The sequence below is a fragment of the Phodopus roborovskii genome, unplaced genomic scaffold (assembly GCF_943737965.1).
Source record: "Phodopus roborovskii unplaced genomic scaffold, PHOROB, whole genome shotgun sequence".
Lineage (NCBI taxonomy): Eukaryota > Metazoa > Chordata > Mammalia > Rodentia > Cricetidae > Phodopus > Phodopus roborovskii.
This window is the reverse complement of record NW_026125391.1, coordinates 16088036-16110887: the sequence shown is the minus strand read 5'-3', so window position 1 is coordinate 16110887 and position 22852 is coordinate 16088036. Positions and strand designations below refer to the sequence as shown.

The window sequence follows — 22852 nt, the reverse complement described above, 5'->3', positions numbered from 1 at the left end:
AGAACTCAAACTGTAAACACTACAAGTGTGTAGGCTTGAAGCTCTTCCTGCTTCTCTAACCCCCTGGACTCTAGGCTGAGTCTTAGACATAGCTAACATTTACAAAAGACTTACGATGTACTGAACATGGTTTCACAGCCATTTGCTTTTCATATACTTTCTGAAGTCCGTTAATAAAGAAAAGGATGTGTTTTGCTTGCATGTGGACGTCTGCGTGCATGTGCAATGCCTACGGAAGCCAGAAGAGGACATTGGGTCCCCTTGGAGTTATAGTTGGTTACTATGGAAGCCAGAAGAGGACACTGGGTCCCCTTGGAGTTATAGTTGATTGCTAGCTGTCATGTGAGTGCTGAGAGCTAAAACCTGTCCTCTGGAAGAGCAGCCTGTGCTCTGTGCTCCTAACCCCCAGCCATCTACCCATGCAATTTAGCTCCAGGGTGGGGGAAGAATAGCAAGAGGGAGGAAGGGAAGCAGGGGGCAAGAAGTGAGACAGATAGATGAGACAGACACACACACACAGAGATGACAGGCACATACACACACATACACACACACACACACACACACACACACACACACACACACAACCTAAAGAAAGAGAACACAGGAGAGGGAGAGGGAGGGAGGGACAGAGGGGGAGAAAGGGAGGAGGGGAGAGAGGATAAGCAAATGAGTATACCTGACTGACACATCCCAGCCTGGCCTTGCACTCCCCAGGTTGCCAAGGATGACCTTAAACTGCAGTGCTGAGATTAGAGGCTTGGGCTGCCATAGCTGGATTATGTGCAGCGCAGGGGGTTAAAACCAGTGTATGCAAGACAAGCAGTCTATGCAGTGTGCTGTATAAGCAGCTGTAGAAACTGGAAAACAATCTAAGAGATATAAATGTTTTCAAATGAGAATTAAGCACTGCCTCCTGCTTTGAAAACCAGGTCCCTTCTGTGATGTCCACACCTAAGATGAAGACTTGGCTGTGACAGAACAACCGGGCACTCTTTTCTTTTAACTTCTTTATTGTTTGCTGTATTAAACATACATTCTTACATAGACACTTCGCCATGAATAAAGCAATAAACATAAGGCATTATCTCAAGATGTGCTTCTCATACAAACATCATCTTGTAAGAATAGGAAGTCTGGATCCCTGTACAACAAAAGCTGAGGAACAAAAAGCACTGTATTCTGAACATACCCAAAAGTGAACGTACACATAGCACGCACACAATACAGCTTACTTAGGTTCCTTTATGAGCATAATTCCTTAGTCAGCCTTCTGTGGAGTACGAATGAATATTAAGAAATATGAAATCTGAACTGCATTTATTTTCACAATATCAATGTTAAACTCAGGAGAAGCAACTTCATTGACTAAATGTTAAATGTTTCAGAAGTAAAAGGCAACCTTAATTTTTAGTAACCCTCTGAACAGGGTCTGGAAGAAAAAAGGTAGCTTTTTCCCTCTTGGCATGAACAAGGATAGCAGAGAAGCATCACTGAGAATGCCCACATCTATAAAGCTATTGTGGCAACCATGCTTTCTAACATAGCAAGCCCAAGAAACCACCAGAAATAATGAATATACCTCAAGCAACAGTAGCACAGAGTTAACGCTACACATGTTACAATTTTCAAGTCCTTGCTCCTAAGATAATTTTAGCACACCTAATAAGTACAGCATGTCATTTAGGAAAAGAGAGACAAAATATATACCCAGTCTTTGCAATTCAAAAATTTTTAACATGAACAATATTCAGATACAAAATTTATACTAAATTTTTTCCTAAATACAATTTATGCAATCAAGGGTTTCTTAAACAAGCCAAGCCTTAGGGATATATGATGTATACAAACTAATAGTAGTGTATATTCCAAACTCATTCTTCCTATATTATGATATGACATAACTTTTCTGAATGAAGGTTTATGGTAAGGCTTAAGGTGTAAACACTTTAGAAGGTAACTTAGTGAAATTACTATTCATTTAAGAATAAGTATCATCTCATAACAGGCTCCTGAATGTTCAAACTTACATGTAAAAATACATTTACATCTTATGTTTCTAGAAAAGGCACATTTTTATAGAAAAGCAGCAAAATTTTAAACCCACCAATTTACTGAAAAAGCCATTACTTTTTATTAGAAACAATAATGCTTCTCAAGATGTTGGCAACAATGCATAGTATAGCACACATTTCATACAATATATTCCCCATTTAATTACATTCCAGAAGGGGTTGGGATGCCTCCTTGGTTGTGGGAAGCTGATGTATTTGATGGACTATGCAAGCTGGTCTCCTTGTACACAAACCAAGCATTTCCTCCCCAAAGTATCATATTCAGAAAGCCAAAAATCTATGAAAGAGGGAAACAAATATAAAAATCTAATGTTTGCTTTAAATTATAAAGTAGAATAAAAAACAAAATCTATACATACAGTCCATCACACAAATTTTGGATACATAATGACTTATTATACCCAACATCCTATAACATAGGATCCTATAACATAAATCTGTAACATAAAACAACGTAAGATGAAAACCTTTACTTCTGCACACAGAATTATATTTGAGAAAAGTATTTATTACTTTGAATTTAGACTTTGGTACTACAGGCTGAAGGCCAATAGGAAGTTGAGTCTGCATCTCTCAAGGTTTCTACTTTTCTTCCATTCAGAATGATTTGAACCTTATTTCCTTCCCTCTTCTGAATGCCTTCTGCTATTCGAGAATTTTACTTTACAGCCTGCACTGATCAACACACAGGACTAGACAAACCTACCCACCTTACTTAACAAGGTACTTTTTATCAATTAGGGATGGTGACTTATGAAGTAAGAATGGGGTAAGAAGTTGAGTAACTATAACTACACAGCAAATGCTTTACATTGTTTTGTGTAAGTGCACACAACATTTTTCTCTAATTGTCACAGCATTGCCTGTCGATAAAAACTCCAAGGATTTGACTTTCACATTACGGGGTTATTATGAAGAATGTGGGTAAACTGCTTTATAAAGCAATACTGACTTCATATTATTGAAAAGTATTTCCTGGAAAAAGCCTTCCAAAATAGAATATATTCAACATTACCGACAACTTCAGTTTGATGAAACAGTAGAAAAATAATGAATTACATATATTACATTTTACAGATTTAAGAATCTTTTAAGTGTTAGCTTTATGTACTCAAAGTAAACCAGGCTTAAGAGAACAGGTACAAAGTCTGATCTAGTTCAAAAGCTGTGCCTCTTTAGAGGAATAACACACCTATTTTTAGCTGTATAACAAAGCTAACAATGCTTTCCATATTCCTCTCAGAGTAGCTGAGTACCTTCAGATACTACAGGACAATGGTTAGCATACATCAATAAAAGTTACCATTATTAGTGTCTTTCAGTTTTAATCTTGGTTATACATATACTTTCCATATGTGTGTGTGTGTCCTAATTAGAACCCAAGTAGCTCAGTAAAATAAGAATCAATTTATTGATTATTGAAAGTTACTTTCTTAAATGTTGTTCTAGTAAATGAAAAAACTTTGGAAGCATCAGATACTTACCACTGATACGTTAAGGGATCCCATACTAGTCACAGAGCCAAAGTGACACAACACTGCTTTTGACCGACAAGGCTCAAGTTCATCAATAATACTGTGTCCAGTAGCTATTTTAATATCTGTAAGAGCTTTAGCCCAGGCTGAGGAACTCACCAACCACAAAAAAGTGGCAACAAGAGTAACAATAAAGTCCTAGAGCAAAAACAAGCACCAGGTTGTGAGTAATCAATTTAAAAGCAGCACTTTTCCTATAAGCAATACAGAAATCAGAATTATGTTTAAACCCATGGTAAATGGTCTTCATGATACCTTTTATGTAAAAGGTCACCATTGGTGTTCACTATTTCTAGCACCATGCAGAGATACAGTGAGACTTTATCATCTCCTTATAGGTTCACAACTTAAAATTTTATTTATTTTTGAGACAGGGTTTTGCTAGTCTTGAACTCATAGCAATCTTCTTGCAAGAATGGCTGGGTGTTCCTTCTTAAAATTTTTTAAAATTTTGGTATGTGTATGCATGCCTACATGCATACATGGAGAACAGAAAGTAGGTCAAGTGTCTTCTCTATTTTCCATCCTATCTTTTGAGACAGCGTCCCCCACTGAAGCTGAGGCTCACCATTTCAGACAGGCTGTGTAGCCAACAAGCCCCAGGATCTACCTCTCATCTCTGCACCTAACACTGAAATAACAGGCACACATGCCCATGCCATGCCCAAATTTTACATGGAGGTCTGAACTCAGATCCTCTGGCTTTCATCTCTCCAGACCCAAAATCCACTTTTTACATAAAAATTGTCATCATAATCTATTTGTTGTTTTTTGTTGTTGTTGTTGTTGTTGTTTTTGAGACACAATCTTACAATGTAGCATTGGGTGGCCTGGAACTGGATATGTAAACCAGGCTGGCCCTGAACTCACAAAGATCCAACTGTCTCTGCTTTGTGGGAGTTAAAGGTGTACACCACCAGGTCAGAGTTTTTCTTCCCATAATCTTTTTTGAGCATGCCAATTGCAAAAGTCTTTGACCCAGCTTAGACCTACCATTTTTTCTTTTTTAGCTGTCGTTTCACTCCCACAATTACTTGAGTTATTGCTAATCTAAGATATAATCCCTTGCATATAAGCTACTTCCTCCTACGTTCAGATAAAATTCTCAGTCTTGTCAAAAAGAATTCTCTAATTCTCCAACAGATGGATAATGAGGTGGTTAAACAAACAAACAAACAAACAAAAAAGAACACAACCAAGTTCATGACTGAATTTAAGAATCCTCACTAGGGACGGGGAAATGGCTCAATGGTTAACAGCACTAGCTGTTACAGAGGACACATGGGCTCATATATACACATAGGAAATAAATGTTACAAATTTTAAAGATTTTAATTATCTTAATCATAGTCATACAGTGAATAAGTATTTGTACTTAGAGGACAAAAACAAAACAAACAAAACAAGCATTGGGTATTTGCATTTGAGCTCTCCACTGCCCCTGGTTCTTTAAAATTGTGCCCATCAGAGAAAATAAATACTGTAGTTGACATTCTCTGCATTGTGGGAATACTTCCCCCCCTTTATTCCTATCCTCTGCTCTACTTTTGCTGCAAACAGACATTTCCTAAGAACTTCTTGTCTTTTGGAAACTTAATAAAATGTCACACTAAAAAAAAAAAAAACCCTCAATGCTAAAGTTATGGCTTTGGCCAAAATATGTCAAATTTCTTAATTTTCAGATATTTTCTTCCTTTTAAATTCTTGGCTAAAACATCTGCTTTTCTTCTGCTTATGCTTCTTCTTTTTTGTATATGAATGCTGTGGAACACATGTGTGGAGGCCAGAATTGAGTGCCAGGTGTCTTCCACAGCTGTCTCTATCTTTTGTGATAGGGTTTCTCACTGGGCTTGGAGCTCACTGTGGGCAGGCGGCCTGGTCAGTGCACACCACATCCTGTAGCTGGGGTTTCACATCTGTACTTCCATGTGAACTCAGGTCGGTCCTCATGCTTGCACAGCTCGTACTTTACCAACTGAACCCTCTTTCCTGCCCTAAGGGTATGCTCTTTAAACCTAATTTGCTGATAATTAGATTAAGACATAAATCCACATATTTCAAAAGCAGAACTTTTCTAAACATGGTACACAAAATAAACTCTGATGGAAGAAATGTGAGAGAGAGATTATTGTGGTCCCTATACTGGTCCTCTTAGACTCTAGTTACATAGCAGTCTACGTGAACTCTTCTAACTAGAGGCCTGCAATGCAGCTACCTGGAGCTTCTGGGCTCCAACCAATAAGTAAAAACATGATGCACGAAAGATTTTAGAATCTGGAAATCCCTTTTTTGTGTGTTTTACTTTTGATGTTCCTGTTTTGTCGCACCATTAAATCATCTGCTACTTAACACAAAAAGTATTATATTAAAAAAAAAAAAAACCTAGACTCAAAAATCTAAAGCTGAAATACTTAAAATACTTTAGTACAGAGTTGAGAATGTTAATCAACAACAAATCTTGCTAATCAATAGTAACTAAAAGTCAATGTTATATTTAAAATCTGAGTACATAAAAATTTACTTTAAATTCTGTGTGTGTGTCTAGGGAGGGTGGGGAGGCCATTAGAAGTACTGGACCCTCCTGGAGCTGGAGCTCTGGAGTTGTAAGCCTCCCAACATGGGTGCTGGGAACTGAACTCAGGCCCTCTAGAAGAACAGTATATGCTCTAACTGTTGAACCATCTCTCTAGCTCCTGGATTTTACTTTTTATAAAAAAGAAACACGCATTTTACAGAGGCAGAAGGACAAAAAGGTTCAAGGTTATCTTTGGCTAGTTAGCCTAAATGGTATACAGCTAGATTGTTTTATCATAAAGAAAGCTCGAAAGCTCTCTAAAAACATTTTTTTTTTTTTTTTTTTTTTTTTTTTTTGAGATAGTCCTGGCTGCCCAGGAACTCACTTTGTAGACCAGGCTGGCTTTGATCTCACAAAGATCTGCCTGCCTCTGCCTCCCAAGAGCTGGGTTAAAGGTGTGAACTACCACCTCCCAGCTACAAACTATATCTTAATACTGACCTAAGTGTAGTAATTTTTAAATTATTAGATAAAATGCAAGAAAGAGTTCATTGTTTTATTTAGTAAAAAGAAACTTTTTGGTATAATGACAAAATGCAAAAAAAGAACCTTTACAAATAAAGAATTTTCCCCAGCACTTGGGAAGCAGAGGCAAGTGAATTTCTTTGAGGCCAGCCTGGTCTAAGGAGCAAGTTCCAGGACAACCACACTATGAAGAGAAACCCTGTCTCGAAAACCAAAATGAAACAAATAAGCAAACAGACAAAATAAAAAATATTGGTATGTTCAAACAAACTAGTGACTTTTTAAGGCAAAGCCTGAAATGTTCAAAGCTATAGATTCTTAATTTGTAATGAATAAACACTTGAAAAATGTTAATAGTCAGATGTACTTTATGAAATCAACTAGGTTTCTTATACTTTTTCAGACAAAGAAAAAAGAAACATACATAATAAAAAGTTATTTTGTTCTTTACTTACCATTTACATTTTTATGATCCAAGCAGCAAAAGTTAAAAATAAATTGGTAAATATAACTTATCTTAACAATTCCTTCATATTAAAGCAGCCTTCTCTTTCAGATAAATTCACAATTCTTTGAAGACATCAGTACTTTTTTCATAGATACTCATGACTAGCATCAGAAGGACCTCCATACTACCACTGACTTTAAAGTTACTCCCTTACAGTGGAGGTCGATCATAAAACCATGGCTTTTCTCTGGACTTGCCAATGATAATCCAGGAAGGACAGTTTAGTCCCTTAATCTCGAAGATTATTTTCTTTCTGATCAATAGAATCTGAAGCTCTAAGAAAGGTGTCAGGATTTCAAATCCAAATTCTTTGTTGGCATCTCAAAAGATCAAATATAACTTGCTGATACTGGTGACAAGGAATATAGAAATTATCTGGGTCAGAGTTTAGCATAAAAGCAGCCATAAAATGCATAAGGGGTCGGAAGAGCTAAACATTATTCTATTTTAAAGTCAGATTTGATCTTTGGGCCACACTTTGCTGATAAAGAAAACTAAGCTCACTAAAAAATGGTAGTGGCATAAAAGGAGTTTTGAGGAAAGAGAAAAAGGTAAGTAGTAGAAATGAGACTACTATTACCTGTAATTTTTCAAATTAAAGATATTAATTTCTTAACCTTTAACTACTTAAAACTTAACAATTTATCAAATATTTGAGGGTTTCCAGGATTATAAAAAACCAAGATCAGCTCTCTGAAGAATTAAACAGACTATGACAATTGGATTAAAGTTAGTAACTAAAGAAAACTCTCCTCATGTCAAACACACTTATGTAATTGGATTTCTAGTAGGAAATCCCTATTTACTTACAAATGTAACTTTGCTTATACTTTACAGACACTGTTTTCCTATAGAGACAGACATAAAATGACGACTTACAATCATGGGAAGTTTGCGGCTGTCCCGGTAGAGGTTCGTGTAACCCACATAGAGCAGAAGGGCAGCAATGCAGTACAAGAATACAAAGACTGCAAATGTGACGTAGAACTGTGCGGAAGAAGAGTAGTCACCTATGAGGACATGGTTTTCCCACTTCACATCACACACATTGACATTTGGAGGCGGATGAAACGGTGCCTGATTCAACCTATAAAAGAAGACTCAAATAAATAAATGAGTCACTGAATCTAACAGAGAAATACTTTAGCAGAATACTGACATTTCAAAATATATTCCCCAGATACACCAAAAATGTTTCCTTTTTTAAAAAGGTAAGATTTTATACTACATATGCCCATAAATTTATTCAGTAATAGATTTATGACAGGTTGAATATAAATGGAGCTAAACGGCTTTAACGTTTAAACATCTTTCTGCAATAAAAATGTATCTTATTAGAAGGGATAATAAAAAATCTCTTAGGACTCATTTCTTTTCTAGGAGGCAGAGGGCTGTGTCACTAGTGCTAGGAGAACCAATTACGATGATTCCCTTCTTCCTCCTCCTTCTTTTTTTCAAAGACACTTTCAACCAACTTGGAGATCCAGTTTTAATTTTTAATTGCCTGCATTAGTGCCTGCGAGTCACCTGTGTGCCTCATGTCTGCAGAGGCCAGAGGAAGGCATCAGATCCTTTGGAACTAGAGTTCAGACAATTGTGAGTCATGTGTAGGTGTTGGGAATTGAACCTAGAGCTTCAGAAAGAGCAGCTACTGTTATTAACTGCTGAGCCATCTCTCCAGTCCCATGATTCTTATTTTAACCCTTGATTAATTAGCTGCTAAAGGAAAAAAAAAAAATCACATTGCCTTACATTTACCTATTTGTAAATTATAAACCCAACTGTTATTAAAGATGATTACTATAACAAAATGAATGGATAAGTAATAGAAAAGTGTTGATAATTAGTAAGTTCTTTAGTAAGATTAGTAAAATCTTTAATGTAATATTTTATTTACAGAGCATAGTAGAGCAGGTCTTTAGTCCTTGCACTCAGGAAACAGAAAGGCAGAGCTCCACGAGTTCTTGGGCCAGTCTGGTCTACACTACACAGCAGATCTTACCAACCAGGGCTACACAGTGAAATTTTGCTTCAAAAAAAGCTTTCATTTAATTATCAAACATCCTTAAAATATTGTATTTCCAATTTACTGGACAGAAAATTGAGTCTTTGAGTCAAGCAAAGCTAAGCAGAGGATTCATATTTTAGACATATTCACACTAGACTTGAGAACAGAAGACAGTTGCTACTGCTTATTTTCCTTTAAAAGTATAATAAATAGGGCTTTATATCTGAGAAACAAGTACACCTTATGCATGTCTTAAAATTACATAAAAAACCACTATTGGTTCAGTAACTGCAAGAATATGAGATATGTGTAACTTGATAAACTAAGTTTGCTTCTTGGTAGTACAGTGGCTCATTAATAGAACAGTCTCTATTTCTGACCTATTGTGACATGACAGAATGTCAAGACAATGTCATAGTACTGCGTTTCTAAATGTTTGCTTTTTGCTACCATTTGAAATATACTCCCTCCCTTCCTCCCTCCTTCACCACCCCTCAGTCTTTCTCTCCTCTCTCTGTTGCCCTGGCTATCCTGGAACTTGTTATGTAGACTGGGGCAGTACTCAAACTCACTGAGACCCATTTGCTTCTGCCTCTTGAGTGCTGGGATGAAAGGCATGTGCCACTACACCTGGCCTCTCTGTTATGATTTTAATGTGAAATGTCTCGCATAAGCTCATGTAATGAATCTTTGGCTCCCAGTAACACTATTATGGAGGGTTCTGGAAACATTAGCAAGGAGCTTTTCTAGAGGAAATAGGACATTTGAGGACATGCTTGCTTCATCATGAGATGAAGAAATTTTCACTACCAAGATTTTCTACCCAAGTTCATAAGGCCAACTTACTGTTGTGCAGCCTCCTGAAACTGTGGGCTGTTCTTCCCTCTCTCATTTCTTCAGGGGTTTGGTCTCAGCAACTAGGAAGTAATGAATATACTCCCCTTTTTTATTTTCTCCATCAGACACCAGAGAAAGTTTGCAGACAGGTACTGTCTGTACCATAGTCTGAGTAAAACTCACAAGTGAAGATGCAAATCTAAACTATTCTACCACCCTCCAAGAGTAAATGCTGAAGAATATCTAAGTGCATGCATGTGAGAGTTGAGGCAGGGTCTACTCCACAGATTGTCTCAGAACATCCTCCTGCCTTGGCTTCCCAAGTGTTGTGACTGCTGAGAGCACAGGCCTCTGTCACTGTGTCCAGACCAGTTGTCAGAAACCCGAGTGACTAAATATGAAGTTAAAAATAGTTGTTAAATAGTTAAAAACAACTCACCTGAATGGATAGCCAAAAGTAGCTGTAACCGTCTTATTGTCACCAGCTTTAGAAGGACAACTCACTAGAATGTCTGTTTTGCCCTTAAATCCGCCACAGGTAGCAAAAGCAAAGATGGAAGCAAACTACAAAAAATGAGAAAAAGAAAAAAACAAAACAAAACAAAACAAAGCATTACTTCACCCACACAAAGGTCATTAAAACATAAGTACACTGATCATTAAAGCTGGCTCACAAGTGTTCTAGAAATTACTAGCCATACACTAAAAACATTAAAAAATGTATAAATGTCAACAGATGTCATTCTGTTTTTCCAAGTATAATATAGAATACACTAACCCATACAATATGAAATTCAGAGAAAATTGCTAGGCATGGTGGTAGACACAGCTGCTTTGAGTTCAAGGCCAGCCTGGTCTACATAGAGTCAGAGTTCTAGGACGGCCAGAGATAACAGAGACCCTGTCTCAAAACAAACAACAAAAAAAAGAGCAAAGAAATCCCTATCAAAATTTTAAACAGGGGTAAATGGAAGGTGTTTTTGTTTTGGGCTCAAGTAATCAGTGAGCTGTTGAAAACAAGAGGTTGTATAGGAAGAGATTCTTCTCTACTTCCAGGATACATTCCTTTCATGTATTTCTGGGTTTCAAAAAGTAGCTTGGAATTGTTTTTTTGACTATGCATATGCTTAAAAATATAATAATGCTTCCTTAAATTCTATTTATAACAGAAATCCTAAGTATTGCTATAGAACCACATAAACTAGAATTTATTTATACAACAGAATAAACAAAATATTAAAACAATGGAGATTATTTAATAACATAGCAACATGCTTACTACAAACAGAATTTGTTCATATATACACTATATATGTTTCCACATCTACACCCAAAGAGGGCAAAACCCAGAAAGGCTATAATAGTGGTCATTTTTCAGTGCAACACAAGGTACAAGATTTCTTTTTGTCTTCTAATTTTTCCACTACAAAACTACAAAAAGTTTTGGGTGCTATTGTATCTAAAAATTCAATAATTCAGTAAAAGTTAATAGTTCTTACTTTCAAAATACACGCGGAGTCTACTTACCACCTCCTAGTCTAACCTCTTGGTGGAATTCTGCGCTAAGGGCCCCTATCCCTGATTCCCTTTTGGCCCTAACTTCAGTGCACTACTTATATAACCACTCCTGCAGTTTAAACCCACATATAGAAGGCAGATGCATTCCCTCTGCTCAGAGCCTTCAAATAGCTCCTGAGTTCTTGAATACCTTCTACTTCCTTCCTGTCTCTAACTCCTCATACATTGCTTCCCCCCCCCTTCATCTTATCATCTTAACTTTCTACACATTATATATCTGCTAGCCTTCAGGTTCTTTATTGGCCATTTCATCTGCCTGTAACACACATTCACTCCGGCATATAATCTTAGTAGATGGTCCTCCTTTACAGCCCACCTCTAACACTAACTCCATGTATATTGTTTTAGTTCTCCTTCTTCACATTTAAGATTTCCTAGGTACCATACTTACTGTTTGTCCTTCCCTAGAATAGAAAACTAAAGAGATGGGGGGGGGGGTCTCTGCTGAAAGTTACACACAACAAGCAGTAGAAAAATTTCTGTGGACAATATCAAAGCCTACAGTGTTAAATATGGGATGCTACAGTTTGGCTGAGTGTCCCCTAGATACCAGGACATGCTACCAGCTTATGACATGATGAGAAGTGGGAGAATCTTTAGGAAGTGGGGCCTCACTGAAAGGAAAGCCATTCTTTTCCGAGAAATATTGGGAACCTGGCCCTATCTGTCTCTTTCTGCTTCTGGGTTGTATACTATTCACTACAGGCCCACAAGTAACTGAGATAGCCAATCATGGACCAAAACCACTGTAACTGTTAATCTAAAATAGTTCCTTGTTTTAGGTCGATTACTCTCAATTACATTTTTAAATAATGGAAAACTAACACATCAGACATTGTTTCTCATGAGTCATCCAGGGTTATTGAGTTTTATAGGACATAATCAGTATCATAATGATCAAAGAAATATGTATGTGTCCATATATACATATAGGTAATAGACATGAAGAACCTGAGGCAATGTCTACACAGTTTGGGATCTGTTAAGATTCCATAGGTACCAAGGGCTATGGATGTTCTCTCAGAATGGATGTACAGAGTGAGAGAAAAACAAGAAGAGTCTTTCTAACCTTAAACATGAAACTCACATTTAAGTTATGATGTAAATAAACTGAACCAACAGATCAAACTGAAGAGGAAAGAAACTGGAGTCTGACAATTTCATTCATTCATTCATTCATTCATTCATTCATTTATTCACTTATTTATTGATTGTTTTTTGAGACAGGGTTTCTCTGCAGCTTTGGAGCCTGTCCTGGAACTCAGAGATCCTCCTGTCTCTGTGCTGGGATTAAAGGTGCACCACGTGCACCACCACCACCACCACCCAGCAAGTCTGGCAAATTTTTAAGTGACAGAGTCATTACTGCACATCACTGCAAACGGACTGTGGTGACCATGAGGTATGTCCAGATACTTTGGCACAACTTCCATCAAGAGCTTAATTTCCCTTGATTTTGAACTACACAGAGTACTGAATGTAGTGGGAGAAGCAGGTTCCTTCTAAGATCACATCATAATAGGACTGGTATTTCTAGCCTGTGGATATAGCTTGCCTACTATGCAAGAAACCCTGAGCTTGATCCCCAACACTGAATAAAAGGGGGCATACCTGTGATCCCATCACTTGGGAGGCAGAGGAAGGAGGATGATAAATTGAAGGACACCTTTGGCTACACAGTTGAGTTCTTGGCTAGCTGAGATACATAAGACTACCTAAAACAAGTAAACAACCTTTCCACCCCTAAGTTATGTTACTTTTGTATTCTGAACGTTCTCACTACTTCAAGAAGCTCACTGCCATGTTGGAAGGATATTCAGATGACTCAGACAACTTTTGCTTTTGAGAAAGGGTCTCATCGTCTAGCTCAGGGTGGCCTGGAGCTCATGGTGATCTTTCTTGAGCACCGGAAGCACAGATGTGAGCCACTGTATTTAAAGCGCGTGTGTCTCCCATGCCACACACTAGGGATTACACCCAAGACCTTGATCATGCTATGCCAAGCGCTCTACCATTATATCCTCAATCCCCTCAGACACATTTTAGAGACTTCAAAGGACACAGGACCAAGACCTGCCTACAACCACAGGACCAAGCTTGGAAGTGGAACTGTGGAGGATGGCAGTCATGAGGGAGCCGGAGGCTGTGAGAGTAGTACAACCCTAGCGAATAGCTGACACAGAAACGTGAGATAATAATTATCTGCTGTTTTAAGATGCTATGCTAGGGCAGTTTACTATATAGTAACAGAAAACTGGTAAAGGGCTACTCAGTACATCATTCAAATGAGCCACAATTTAAATGAAAAAGCTTTTAAAAAGAAAATCTGTAACCAGGTAGGATTTAATACTCTTTTTTAAAAGCACTAACCATGAAAGATAGTTAATTTCAATTTACAGAAGAAAATTTAAAATCAAAAGTCAGCTTTTGAATATAGAGCAAGCTACAAGGTAGGTGAAATGGTTTGTAAAATGCTTGCAAAGAAGTCAATAGTTCAATGATCCTTTATCATGTACTGAGACTTCGCTATGAATGTTCACAGCAACACTTTATAGCAAAGGGGGCGGGGAGGAAAAGCAATAGGAAAAATGATGGTAGCAGTATGTTCTTATAATGCAGTTACATATCAGAAGAGATACTCTAGTTACTAGCCTGTTCCTTGCCCTCTTGCAGTGTCCCCAAGCCATTTTTAAGATTTATGAGCATGACTCAAAACTTTTGCTTGCATGTGTCTGTGTACCACGTGAGTGCCTGGTGCCCTCGGAGGTCAGAAGAGGGTGATGAATCCTCTGGAACTGGTATCATGGATGCTGCCATGGTGAGCTGCCACATGGGTGCTAGGACTGTTTTTTTTTTTTTAATTGCTGAGCCATCTCTCCAGCTCCTCATTCAAAAAAAAAACAAAACAAACAAACAAACAAAAAAAACCCACCAAAAAACACAGAGAAAAAAAGATACAAGAACTATAGCTTGCCACATCAATACAGGGGTTGCAGAAACCTAATGCCAAGTTAAAAAAAATCAGGTTGCATAGGCTTTCAACTCACATGACTGTATCTTTCTATCTCCACTTCCTATGTTGTGGCTTGCACCAGCATATCTAGTCTAGAACTATTTTTTTTTTTTTTTTTTAAGCTGCTTACTCTTTGTTTAGGCCCTTACTGGTTTTCACTGGACTCACTCAACAAACTTTTCCTGTTTCTAATCTCATTCCAATCTTCCATTATGTGGGCTCTAAAGCTACAGCATCCAATAAAATAGTCACCAGACACCAATGGTTGGTGAACCGTGAATGTTGCCATCTAGACTGTGATATGCTGTAAGTGTAAAATACACCATAGATTCAACGAGTTAATATAAAAACATATAAACTGGGGCTGGGAACGGAGTCAGTTGTTTGAGTTTTCATTGCTGTACCAAAACACCACGACCAAAAAGCAAGTTGGGGAGGAAAGGGATTATTCTGATTCTATTTCCATACTGCTGTTCATCATCAAAGAAAGTCAGGATAGGAACTCAAAAAGGAAAGCATCCTACAGGCAGGAGCTGATGCAGAGGCCATGGAGGGGAGCTGCTTACTGGCTTGCTTCCCATGGATTCCTCAGCCTACTTTCTTTTAGAAGCCAGGACCAACAGCACAGGGATGGCACCACCCACCATGGGCTGGGCCCTCCACCATCAATCACTAATTAAGAAAATGCCTTCTAGCTGGATCTTACAGAAGGATTTTCTCAATTGTGGGTCCCTCCTCTCAGACTCTAGCTTGTATGGCAAGCTGACATTACATCAGTTTCTTAATACAGAAATTAGACTATTGTACTGTCCTATCAAGTGTTGCTTTCATGCTAGCAATTTTTATATTCATCTTACCCAGAAAAAAAAGAACAAGGCATACATTTATAATAACTGAAATATTTAAAATAATTTTTTTGAGTAACCACACAACCAACTCACACTCTATGATTTTATTTTTATTGTACAGAATGTCTGGCAAAGATTAGAAGCTTTACTAGCTAGAAGTGGGGGCACACACCTTTAATTCCAGCACTTAGAATGCAGAGGCAGGTGGATTTGAGTTTGAGGCCAGTCTGAGTTGCACAAGTTTCAGGCCAGCTGGGGCTGTATAATAAAACCCTGTTTCAAATAACAAAATCCAAAGGGGGGGGGGAAACCTCCACCAAAACAGTAAGTTATATAGTTATATATAATCAGTAAAACCTGACGTATGGCTAGATTTGTATAATTCCTTCAGTATTTATTTTTAAAATGTAAATTCATCATTAAACTCAGGATGCTGCACATAAAAACTGGGTTTCCTGCTCTTCCTGAGCATAATAATGCAACATCAGAATCACACTCTCATGGAGAAGCAATCATACAGAACAGAAGTGACATTAACAACAGGGCAGGTGCTTTCCAGACTGGCTCCCTCTCTCATGTCTTAATCTACAGGATGCACGTTAAACTTGGTAATAATACTATTTGTTTTTCCTTTCTAACAGTTTTATTCACTCACTTTACCTGGGTGGGTCTATGAATATGATAGTCTGTACTGCAGTCTATGATAAATGACACTAGTTCCTTGCCTATTTCCAGCTACCCAAGAAGAAAGAAAGCACAAACATGGAATTTTTCTCTTGAGCTAACATCATTTTAAACATTTAAACTTCTATTCATATCATTTTTCACTGAATCAGCACCCTATTGCTGGGCCTGCATGTTAAGAAGATCATATGTAGACGCTATGTAGGTATGTAGATTCAAACTAGCTATGTTCTGAATCCCACACCTGGGAGACCAGAACAATAACCTCACTTATTTTCTCACTTATTGTCCATATCTTCCAGTGTACATATCCCTGGTTTAGAGAGGTCTATGGAATGAAATAGTGTAACCAAATGAACCTTTACAAAATGCATCAATGGTCTGAACCTGTCTAAGATGTATAGACTGATAATGCATTCATGTACAAAAGAGGACTGGAAGCCACACTGTAAAACAAAAACAGATTTTACTTTATCAAATTAGAAGTCAGGAGAAAAGGAAATTATTGCAATACAACTTAAATGAGGATTTAAAGATATGAGCTGGGTATGATGGTACATATGTATAATTCCAGCATTCAGGTGTTAGAATTCAAGGAGTTCAAGGCTAGCCTTAGCTACGAAGCAAGTTTGAGGCCAGCCTGGGCTACATGAGACCCTATCTCAAAAATCAAGCTAACAAAAACAAAATATATGAATATAAAATTTCTCTCAATGTACAATATGCCTTAAGGCACTAACATTAAAATGCACACACAAATTACAGATGCAGAAAGGGACTTTGTACAAAAATGTTTACACTGATAAAAGTTCACAAAGAAAAAACTTGGGAATACTTAGTAGTTTCAGTAAATTATCTATCCTATAGCCAGAGTCACAATACTATCTCCTATTCCTATATCTTGCTTATTCTTGGAATTCTACTGGGAAATGCTGGAATTCATCTAATTTATGGGTGCTGAAATAAAGTACTTCTTTCTAGATGTAGGATCTTCACTGCTATTTAATGTCACCATTAAACCAGTTATCTACTTAAGTTCTTCATGTTTAATATTTTGATTGGAAAGAAATTAAATATTTAGAAACATACCTGGAAATCTATTGCACACGAGTGTTCCTATATGGAGCCAAACACATCTATTGTTTTCACTAAGTCAAACACTGGGAGCACTGACATTTCAAATTACTCTCATGGAATGCACAATGAAATCAGTAACACAGTGCCTCTTTTGCCCTCTCTCCATTTCTACAGCACAACTACAAAAACCTCTGCTAACAGTTCCATAGCCTTTCAGGATATAGATTCCCAAGATATGGCTGAAATAGCTAAAGTCTTTTCTGATTCTTACTCATTATGCTGAAAGCATTTTGTGTCATCTTTAACTTAAACATGTTTGGTTGAGTACAGAGCTGTAAATCCGCAAGGAATATAAACATATTTACTTCAAAATCATTTCCAGGGTCAATGGTTCAGCCACTTAAGATGGTGGCCACTAAGCCTTGTGACCTGAATTCCACCACCAGGTCCCACATGATAGAAAGAGACCTGCCATCCTCTGACCACACATAATAAATAATAATAATTTCCGGAGTAAATCAGCATTTTCACTGTTGATTTGGTTAGCTGGATTGACATGAGTATGTTTTATTATGGAGAACTAGTAGGACTTGTTGCCACTGATAAAATTTGGGTTAAATAAAAATTGGTTTTCTTCATACATTTCAGGGTATTTGATGCAGGCTCATTGTTTTGGGGTTTTTTTTTTCCCCCAGCAGGGAGACTGGCCCAGGTCTAGTTGTCAAGTGGCTCTGCTTTTTCTTAAGTGTGTGCACTAACCTATGTGTGCCCATGTTAGGGTCACAGGCCAATGGGAAGCATCTTCCATTGTTCTCCCTCATAGTTTTTGAGGCAGGGTTCTCACCCAACCTGGAACTTATATCTGCTAGATCAGCTGGCCAGTGAGCCCACCTGTCTCCTTCCCACAGAACTGAGATTACAGATGTGTACCTGATGGGCATCTAAACTCGGGTCCTCAGCAAGGACCTGAGCAAGCACTTTCGTCACTGAGCCAATTCCCCATTCTCTCTGCCTACCTTTGAAGTACTCATATCTACTTTACACCCACAGGGGCGTTTACTCTATTCTGTTTATGGTCCCCTAAAATGGTTTTCTTACAGTAAAACATTAATCCCAGCCCTCAGACTCCTGAGAGTTCCCAATTCTCATCCAGAAACCTACAAAGGTCAAAATTACTATGTTTTAAATTACTAAGTGTGTTGACACTTGCACTGATTAAGCAAATAGACTAATGGGTAAAATTGCTGGGCTTTAGTAAAAATCGGCAATATTACCAGCTTGGAGGGAAAAAGATTCACTTAAATGTCTGATAGTCAGGCAGTGGTGGCACACACCTTTAGTCCCAACACTCAGGAGACAGAGGCAGGCAGGTCTCTGAGTTTGAGGCCAGCCTGGTCTACAAAGTGAGTTCCAGGACAGCCAGGGAGGGCTACATAGGGAAACACCGCCTCAAAATGCTAAAAGAAAAAGTGTTTGATGAAGCAGTAAAAGTATTTAAACCCTGAGTCCTGAACCTTAATAGTCTGTTTAAGTGGAAAACACAAAGATTTTTTTGCATATCAAATTATAATGGCTGGCACTAAAGAAAGTGTTTAAACAAATGAGTTGTAACTGAAACTAGTTTTGAGTTTCCGTTTCTTTTTTTGGTTTTTTTGAGACAGGGTTTCTCTATGTAGCTTTGTAGACCAGGTTGGCCTTGAACTCAGAGATCTGCCTACCTCTGCCTCTCCAGTGCTGGGATTAAAGGCATTCACCACCGCCACCAGGCTCAGTTTTCTTTCTAATACCACCAACTCTCTTCCTGTGTCCTCAAATATTGAATTCATTAACTTACTAGATAACCACCTACTTAGCCTACATTGATGTGGTTTCTCATTTTACTGAGACTACTCTTGCTAATGCCATCAAGAGTCTCCTGACCACCAAAAACAAGCAACATGCTTTGACTCTTATTTTATTTAAGTTATTCATGGCGCCTGACATTACTGAGCACTCTTTACTTGAAATTCTCTAACAGTGATGTCAAGATGTTTCTCTCCACCATCCTAACCATTCCTTTCTTTGCTGACTTGTATTCTAAACAAGCTCATATATGCCACCACCTATATAAAGGACACTGCAATATGAAGGGATTACCAACAATATATACTTATTAACTATCCAAATATTTTCCTCTTCCTTTCAAGGACTTCTTCCTCTTAAGGACTTGGACAATAAGGCTGTTACCAACCCAACCCAGAAACATGCTAGTCATCATAAGACTGCTTCTTCTATCTGTATAGTAACTTGTAGACATCTCCATCCTCACAACTGATTTTAGGCACACATAACTTCTAAAGCAGCAGATCTCCATCCATGTCTGGCCATTTTTATACTGTTAACAAATGCAATGATTCACCTACACCTGAGCTTCACTGGACACTATTCCCTATACAACCCAACGGTTGGTATCTTGTACATAAAAGACCAGTTTTTCAAGCCTCATCTTATAGTAGGAACCCGGGCTTTGAAATCTACTTGTCACAATCGTCGAGTACTGTACTTTTGCCCAATATGCCCATGTTCTAACCGAGTACTTAAAAAACTCGATGCTGCTTCAAGTTTTCCTCCTACTAAACCTGAGATCTTTTTGCCTAGAAAGCCAATCTGTATTCCTCCTTCAAATGTTTTTTCTGTCTTTAAAGTTCTCCCCAAATACCTCCTCCTGTTTCATCTACTATACTTTACAAGTATCTCTAATACAGAATTTACCATATGGAATCTTTATATACATCCCTGATCAGTCGTGAGGAAAAAGATCATTTCTTCATACCTGCTTGCTGGCACTTAATAGTGCTGGAATATACCCACTCAAATATTTGTTAGGTAAATATTCGCCACACCATTAACACAAAATTACTGCCTGGGTTATAAAAAGCCTTCAAACTGAAACTAGAAATTCCTTAAGAAGCTTAAGAATAATGTCATAATACAACAAAAAAGACACCCCTACTTTAAAAAGGATAATTTCAAAATACAACAAAAAATGCCCCTACTTTAAAATCGCGTCTTCATTTAAGTGAAAATCTAAATTATTAAACTGAAACGTTACCTTCAATGAGACTGTATGTGAGGGCTCCCCCCCGCCTTTAAATTTCTTTGATTTCTCTATAATTTTCACTTTTGTAATTAAAATATTAATTTTCTTATAAACAGGTTTGTACAAAAGGTCACGTGTCTTTTTGTCAGTTGCAAGAACATTCCAGTTTACATAAAACTGGAGGCATATCGTATAAACAGAAAAACCGGAGCATCATCAGAAAACTAGAAGTTCTACGTTAAAACACGTGTAGGAAACTGGAACGTTCTACTTTCCCATCGTCAAAATGAATTGTGGAGTTAAACGTCACTGGCTATATAAAAGCACAACCTGACTGCACAGCGGGTAAATAAACGCCAAGCGCTCAATTTAACAGCACTGAACTATAGTGGACCGCGAAGCGTTAAGGGAAAATGCAGTGCTTGGTAAACTAACTTCAAGTGCCAAGGTCGAACTAGTAAATCTCCTTTGATGTTAATGATTGTTTGCCAGGAAAGGGCTGAATGCTGACTTTTCAAGCAGGATGTTGCTAGAAGTTGAGTAAAAACAATCTCGACGTCCGCTGCTGGCAAGGTACTACTAAATGGGCCGAGCGCGGGGACGGGTTCGGGGCGCGGGCCTTGCTCCGCTTCCCTGACCCACACTATTTTTAACCCGAATGCCTATCGGCCGCCAGCGAAGAGCCAGCGCAGGCCGGCTCGCCCGCGGAGGGCGCCGGCCTCCGGGCGCTCGGTTTCGGTTGGACCGCAGCAGGAAGTCCTGCCTTCCGTTGCGGCTGGCGGTGGAGCCCGAGAGAAAGGCGAGCCGCACCCACCGCTCCGCGGCTAGGGGTGGCCGGGTCGAGCCACCACGCGCACCGGCGACTCGACGCTGGCCGCCATCTCCGCCCCGCGCAGGGCGCCCCGCGCTGGGCCGGGCGGGGTCCGCGTCGCCCGCTGCACTCACCCACTCTAGGACCTTGATGAAGCCGAGCGGCTCCTTGAGCGGGCTGAGGTTGATCTGGAAGGCGGACATCCTCTGAAGGAAAGGAGGGAAAAGAGTCAGGACGCGGGGCGGAGGAGGGGAGCGACGCTACCGGAGCAGCTCGGCGGCGAGAACGGGAAGGCGGGACCGCGGGCTCCAAGCCGGGCTAGGGGCGGGGTCGAGGGGCGGGGCCCAAGGGCCGTGGGGCGGAGCGGCCGGCGGGGCGGGGCGACCGACGGGGCGGGGCCGGGTGGCGGTTGATCGTCACCGAGGAGACTGAGAGGGCGAGCCAGTAAAGACGAGGCTGAGAGGCGGCTGGGAGGGGCTGGCTCCGCCCCCGGCCGCACCTGGCTCATCCGGCTGAACCGCTGGCGAACTAAGTAAACATTTGAAGCCATGCGTGCGCCGGGCCCCGTTTCCCGAAACCCAGTGCGTATCGCTTTCTCTACAACGCAAGCGCGCTCCCTAGCCCCAGACTCGCTTCGGTCTTCGTGAGCGCGCGTTGCGGGGTGCAGGCTGGGGTCCTGGGGTGTGTGTGCGCGCGCGCGTGCGGGGGGGGGGGGTATCTGCGCCTGCGCAGCGCGGACCTCCACCCTAGCGGCGTTCTTGTTGCTATGTCCTTTTGTGGCTGTTGGAACCCGCCCCGCAACGCTGTCCTCTGTCTCACTGCTCTTCACAGTGCTCAGCTTTTGAACTAATTTATGAAGCATGAATACAGATAACGCCGCACTTCAAAGCTCGTGTTAAGGGCCCTTAAAATGAGCTATTGCAAAACAGCAGACCTTCGGCGAACCTACCTTGTGTAAAGGTACTTGAAAGATGATTCACCAAGCATTTCTGCGGATGTTACTTTTAAGTGTTGTTGGAGCGAGAGTAGGAGAAGAAAAGAAGTCATGGCTTCACAGGTATCACAGTCTACTGCCCCAGTCTGCTAGGCCCGCATTTGGGCATTTTTGTTGTTTTTGTTTTTTGTTTTTTGTTTTTTGTTTTTTTTAAGTTAACCCTTCTTTCATGATTTACCTTACATAACACTGCCTCTTTCTCCCTGAATGGGAGGCCAACCTAGTCTTCTCTTGTCTGGCTTGCTCAATACCTTGAGTTTGGGAGAGCTGGGATAGTGGTCTGTTTTCAAGCATGGTAAGATGATGGCAAAGGAAGAAAGACCCTTGCCTGCCACGAGAGGATCCCGGGACTGGCTTCCAGGTACTTCCCTGTGTGTACTAAATGTCGCTGAATTATTCCATCAGGACTGACCAGTATTAGTGAACATTTGCTGCCAAGCTAACACTTTCTCCTCCCTTACTCTTACATATTCCACTCCGCATTTCTCCTTAAACTTTTTTTTTTTTAAGTTCTTTTCTGCCGAGGCCTGCAGGGTATCCACCGAGGAGTAGATTGTGTAGCTTTAGCTTCGTATAAAAAATATTCAAAGTAGACTCGATGCAATTTCAAAATGAGATAGATGATAGCAGAATAATGCACATCTTGCACCTTTATGGTGCTGAGAGGTCCAAAATAATTTGTACCCCATGGTTCATTCCTTTTAGTTCTGCCACCAGTTGGCTAAGGCTCATTTGATTGTCTACTTGGGTAGGAACTGTGAGTAG

General features: G+C 39.5%; 1 protein-coding gene across 1 annotated transcript; it reads right to left on the bottom strand.

Moving 5' to 3' along the window:
- Nucleotides 1-995: 995 nt before the first annotated feature.
- Nucleotides 996-21404, bottom strand: Sypl1 (synaptophysin like 1). Its single transcript, XM_051175133.1, has 5 exons — nt 21228-21404; nt 10443-10567; nt 8038-8245; nt 3560-3748; nt 996-2352 (listed from the first exon to the last, which is right to left on the bottom strand). The coding sequence occupies exons 1-5, from the start codon at nt 21294-21296 to the stop codon at nt 2218-2220; spliced, it is 726 nt and encodes a 241-aa protein (XP_051031090.1). The 5' UTR covers nt 21297-21404; the 3' UTR covers nt 996-2217.
- Nucleotides 21405-22852: the final 1448 nt, after the last annotated feature.